The 5,231-nt window shown below is 38.8% G+C and overlaps 1 protein-coding gene across 1 annotated transcript; it reads right to left on the bottom strand.

Annotated features, from left to right (window-relative positions):
- Positions 1–1,600: 1,600 nt before the first annotated feature.
- LOC103775389 (caspase activity and apoptosis inhibitor 1-like) lies at positions 1,601–4,552 on the bottom strand (the record flags this gene model as incomplete). The annotated part of the gene is made up of 3 exons (XM_008942836.1): positions 1,601–1,676; positions 2,646–2,730; positions 4,352–4,552. Coding segments are annotated over 3 exons (362 nt in total), but the record flags the coding sequence as incomplete, so codon positions are not given.
- Between the last annotated feature and the right edge of the window lie 679 nt (positions 4,553–5,231).

Raw genomic sequence — 5,231 nt, 5'->3', positions numbered from 1 at the left:
TGCCCCTTCGGTACCGGACTGTGACACCCAGTTAAACTCAGATGATAATTAAAAACATATTGATGATTACAAACAGCCAAAGTTTAGCTTAGCAATGCTATTTTGTCTGCTTCTTCACTGTTGCATCTTTAGGCTCCCTGCCTACTGACTTGTTGCTGTTCTCACTGAAATACAGTTTTCTGACTTGCATTTATCTATTTATATTTACAAATAGGTTGCAAAAAAAGTTAACCTAAATGCCCAAAGATTAGACACATTCAGTAAAAACAGCTAGTGACAGAACCATTGCAAAAGCATGATACTGCTCTTCTTACTGAGCACTGGGCTTAACGATTAATATAAAGCCTTAATGTTCCCCACTTCACCTGTTTCTTCTGTGCCATCCAAACACTTTTCCCCTTTTTGTTTTTTGTTAAAGCTATCACAAAACTCAACCTACAAGCCAAGGTTCTAAGACAGCACCCATGTGTGTAGCATAATATTTTTTAAACCTATTGCACTAGAAGAAGAAAAGCCACGATTCGTACACTGACGCACCTTGCCTGCCCGGTCTGCAGGGTTCTGCCACACTGGACTGTCAGGACACAGAGATACAAGAACCAAGGGCCCCATTCTGTTCCTCAAAGGAAGCAATATGCTCTAGAACTTGGATCAACATCTCTCAGTTCCTTTTACTTTTTTTAAACACAATTTCTTCTTCTTTATTTTGCTGTCAGTTACTGCTCCCATTTCTCATGACACAGCTTTGTCAGTTTTTGGTAACTGCAGCAACGGTCAAAGTACTTGGTCAGTTTTAATTCTGCTGTTCTTCAACACAGCTATGAGAAAAGGCAGACAACACCAACTCACTCTGCTTTACTCACTGCTTATGCTTGGAATATTATCTGTACAGTGTAAAAATAGCAGACTTCCAAACTGCAATTGAGATCCTAAAGGTTGTTTTCCTGAACTTCCCTACCTGTCATGGGAAAGTGTCTTCAGACTCCTGCTAGTTAAAAAATAGTAAATCCTACTTACTCTCCTTGTTGCTTCATTGACTAACTGACAATAATAATTTCTCTTTTTTTTTTTTTCAGTTTTTACCAGCTCAAATCATTACTTTATCTGCATGTAAGCAAGACTTTACTCCATCTACTATAGCTAAGGGTCATAAGTACACATATCTACAGGAGAGTGGAGAAGGGATACATCTCAGCTGAACTGAAAATACACATACACAATTCACTGTCCTAAGTGGGAAAAGGTTACTCAACCTATTTTAGCTCACTCAAAAACAGTTAACCCAAACCACATCACTTCTGCTGCAGGCTAGGAGTGAGCACAGGTCCCGCTGTCACAGCTCAACTGGTGGGTGGTAACCCCAGCATGAAAGGCAGCTATGTGCTCAAGACATCTAATCATGCAAAGTGGCAAGGTCATATTTGTAAGTTGAGCACTTGCTAGTAGTCACAGGTCACTGTCATTCAACTAAAGTAATCACAGCATTAAGGAAGTGGCAACTGGCTGCTTCCCAGTTACATTTGATCATTTCTCACAAAAAAATCAGTGTGTTGTTCAGTATTCTTAAATTAAGCTTTTAGGTGTTTTGTCTTTTACTCACTGACTGATTGATTCACCTCCAGTCATGTCTCCTCCATCTGCCTCCTCGTCAGTATCAGAATCAACTCCAATCTTGCCTAGATACACAGTTTCAAACATGAAAATGTAAACAGGATATATAATTAATGCTATACAGTTAGGCTTACTCTTAATGATTAACTCTATTGGGATCAATGGGAGAATTGTTTTTTTTCCCCCCAAGTAAAGCAGATGTTCTCAAATTAGACTTAGTCAAAACCACAAACCTTATTTGTGAGGGTTTTTCAGTCACACTATTACAAAAAAAAAAAAAAAAGGCAGAATAGCTATTGCTAGTACAATACTATAGGTACTAAAAATAAAGCACAGGAGACAGAACAAATAGAAAGGGATTCACAACATTCAAAATTCAAGTTATGTTCCACTTAACTGAGAAGACAGTGCTATGTCTACAAATAAATTCTACAGTTCTTAAATATCAAGTAGAATCTCAATACGATACTGAAAAGCTGAAATGTCATATCCTTAATCAAAGTATATGAACAGTGTGCCTCAGCAGAGCAGAGGGATACACCAAGAATCCTTTAACCAGACCAAATGCTCTAGTGCAATTGCTGATCAAATTGAGCTGGTATTGCAGTACATCAGATTTCCCCTGCAGACAACCAGAAGGCAACTTAATGTCAGTTTACCTGAGATAACGTTGTTACAATAATACACTCCTAGCTTTGTTTTTTTCCATCAAGTCAAAAGCTTTGTTCTTAGTTTGGGTACTAAGGAAAAGAAGCTTCTACTACTTACACGTTCTGAATGTGTCCTTAATAGCTTCTAAATCAAAGGACAACTTCATTCAAGATAAAAAGATGAAACCCAGCACATATATAGAGAGAAACTATATGAATTATTAGCACATGTATGTATGTGATACCAATGTATAATATCTATACATGCTGATATATACTTAAGAGTGTGTGTATGTATCTGTTAGTAGCTAGAAACAGAACGAAAATCCAGCTTAGAGGCAGACTATTTTTTGGTGCAGTGGTGTCTAGAAGTATCATTCATACCTTCAAGTATCTTCAACAGGTTTTTTTCGGATAGCAGCTCCAACTGCTCCAAGCAAAGCCTTTTGATTTCATCCATGGAACAGTTCTAAGACAGATAAGACAGACCACAAGCTACTAAAAATTTCTAAGGACAGAGTACTTGTGAACAGTAAGCATTACTCCAGCTGCACTGAATGAGGAGCTAACTCAGACTGCACATCCCTTCCCTGTTCTCACCTGCATTGATGCAACTGCTGACAAACATCAGGTAGGATTTTGTGTTTTGACAGCTACCAGAAATTGTGGTTGTTATGTTGGTTTTGGTGTGGTTTTTTAATTTGTTTTTTGTTTGTTTGTTTGGGGGGTTTTGTTTGGTGTTTTTTTTGTTTGTTTGTTCGTTTTATTTTGTTTTCCCTGAAAAATTAACCAATACACACTGTCAGCTACTTGACCTATAGCTGGCAGTTTTCACAATAGTTGCAGCATTGACCAGTACAAATACTGGGCCATATATATAAAGCATGGAACAGAAAAAAAACAGTAGCCCTGATGACTCCTAATTCCCCCTGATTCAGGAACAGGTCGACTACATAATTAAGCCAGCAAAGACCAGAACCAGCTGTTGAGTCAAAGTTCATGAACTGAAGCAAACACCTCTTGACAACACACCAGCAGTCATATATTATAATAAAGAAAGTCTAAGAAATGTGTCAGTTGTGATCCAGTTCTTGTGCTTGACACATACCACACACAGCCACAGATTTTCTGAGCATTCTACCTACCTTCACATCTTTCACATTACTTGGTGTCCTCTTGGTGAAATAAAGCAATAATTTCTTTCACATGAATCATGCCATGAACAAGTACCCAGATTAGGAAGTGCTGAGCATACAGAAACATTCACAATCCTACTGTAGGTTTGGTTCTACACCACCAGGCACCTTCCTTTCAAACTCAGCAATGCCTTTGCCTCTATCTGCTCCAGTCCTCTTACCTTCTCCCAGAGATGAGAAATGCACGAGACTGCACGCAGTTCAGGACGTGTTTAAAATGAGCAAGTCCTGCCCCACCTATACTAATGATATGCCTCAAAGAAAAAATTAAAAGACAAAAAAACTTTAAAGCTACTAACAAACATTACACAAACGGCATTTCACCTGCAGCCTCTTCTTCTGTACAGGCTGCTAGCCTAATTTAACCAAGTCCTGCAGTCCACAGAGCTCAAAAAGTGTATGTTCTAACTCAGCAAAGGTCTAGCAGTAGTACCACTAAAGTCTACAGAAGCTACAGCTTCAGAAACTGTTTATCAAGAAGAGGGTTTATTGCCTTATCTTAGACCTTCATTTAATACCATACAAAGAAATTCAGCTGACACAAATAGAAAGCAAACTTTTATTAATAAATCAGCACATTTATTGGTGAGCAACACTACTGAATCCATTCCATGCAATTATGAAACTCCTTTTGCATTTAACTAACCAGTACACACAGACAATATGAAAAGAAGCAGCCTTCAATTCAACAATGGCTGAGCAGTGGAAAGAGGGAAAAACTATATCAAATCTTTAAAAAAGTCTCACTTTCAGAGACTGAATATAACCTTTATTTAAGAAACATACAGGCAGCTATTAAACTGGAAGTGCACTCGACTTAAGAGATAAATACACCTTGTTAAACAATCAATCAAATTTGTGAAAAGTATATAAACAATAAGTGTATTTCAGTACCTTTAAAATATCAGGCAGCATCTTCTGTAGTTTTTTCTCCCCTATGACACAGAAACACTGTTGAAGCATTTCTTTTTTGTCTGCGATGTAGAAACTGACAGGTTTGAGTGACACACTGAGATCTAATCCTCCTTCTTCTATATCACTGGGTTGTTCATCCTCTTCCACTTTTTCTCCAGGTTGCACGTTGCATTTTGCTTCCTAAAATCAGGGAAGACAAATACAAGAGAAGGAAACTTATAGCTTTGTTTGTGCTTGCAATAGTTTTCCCTTCATAACTGCATGGTAGATCTTAAGGTGACTTCTGAGCTTCCAAACACTGTTTTGGTTTGCAAAGTAACTAAATTACAGAGGCTGCAGTTTCGGTTACTGAAACTGTTCTTACGCTAGGAGAAATTGTAGAACCTTCAAGAAGCAAAAAGTACTTTTAAATACTAACTGGAAAATATTATTTGCAAATACCTAGCTGATGCTTATACACTAAAGCATGGTTTAAGGCAGAAGAAACCCTTCTCTCTGATTTGCTGTGCAATTAAATCACTGATCTCACACACTACAGCTTCCCGACTAAGAAGGAAATTGAACTCCCTGAGCGGCACAGCCTTACAAAAATAAAAGTGGCCTTTGTATCAGAAAATGTTCCCCTGCCATAAATCAGTGGAAGATCCCTGCAGTTTAAAAAGAAACTGCTAAAATACATTCCGACAGCCCCAGAATTCGCTCAGGAGCTTCACGCAGATTTCTGTACTCGACTCCCGACACCTCCTGGAACAGACTCGCAGTCCTGAGGGCAGAAGCACCACAGATTCTGCCCTCAGAGCTTCACCTATGAGCCTGCGCCCGGACCCCTCGTCCCCGCGGAAGCAGCGGCCGCCCCTCC

The sequence above is a fragment of the Merops nubicus genome, unplaced genomic scaffold, assembly GCF_000691845.1.
Source record: "Merops nubicus isolate BGI_N331 unplaced genomic scaffold, ASM69184v1 scaffold47706, whole genome shotgun sequence".
Taxonomy (NCBI): domain Eukaryota; kingdom Metazoa; phylum Chordata; class Aves; order Coraciiformes; family Meropidae; genus Merops; species Merops nubicus.
This window is presented reverse-complemented; position numbering and strand designations above follow the sequence as displayed.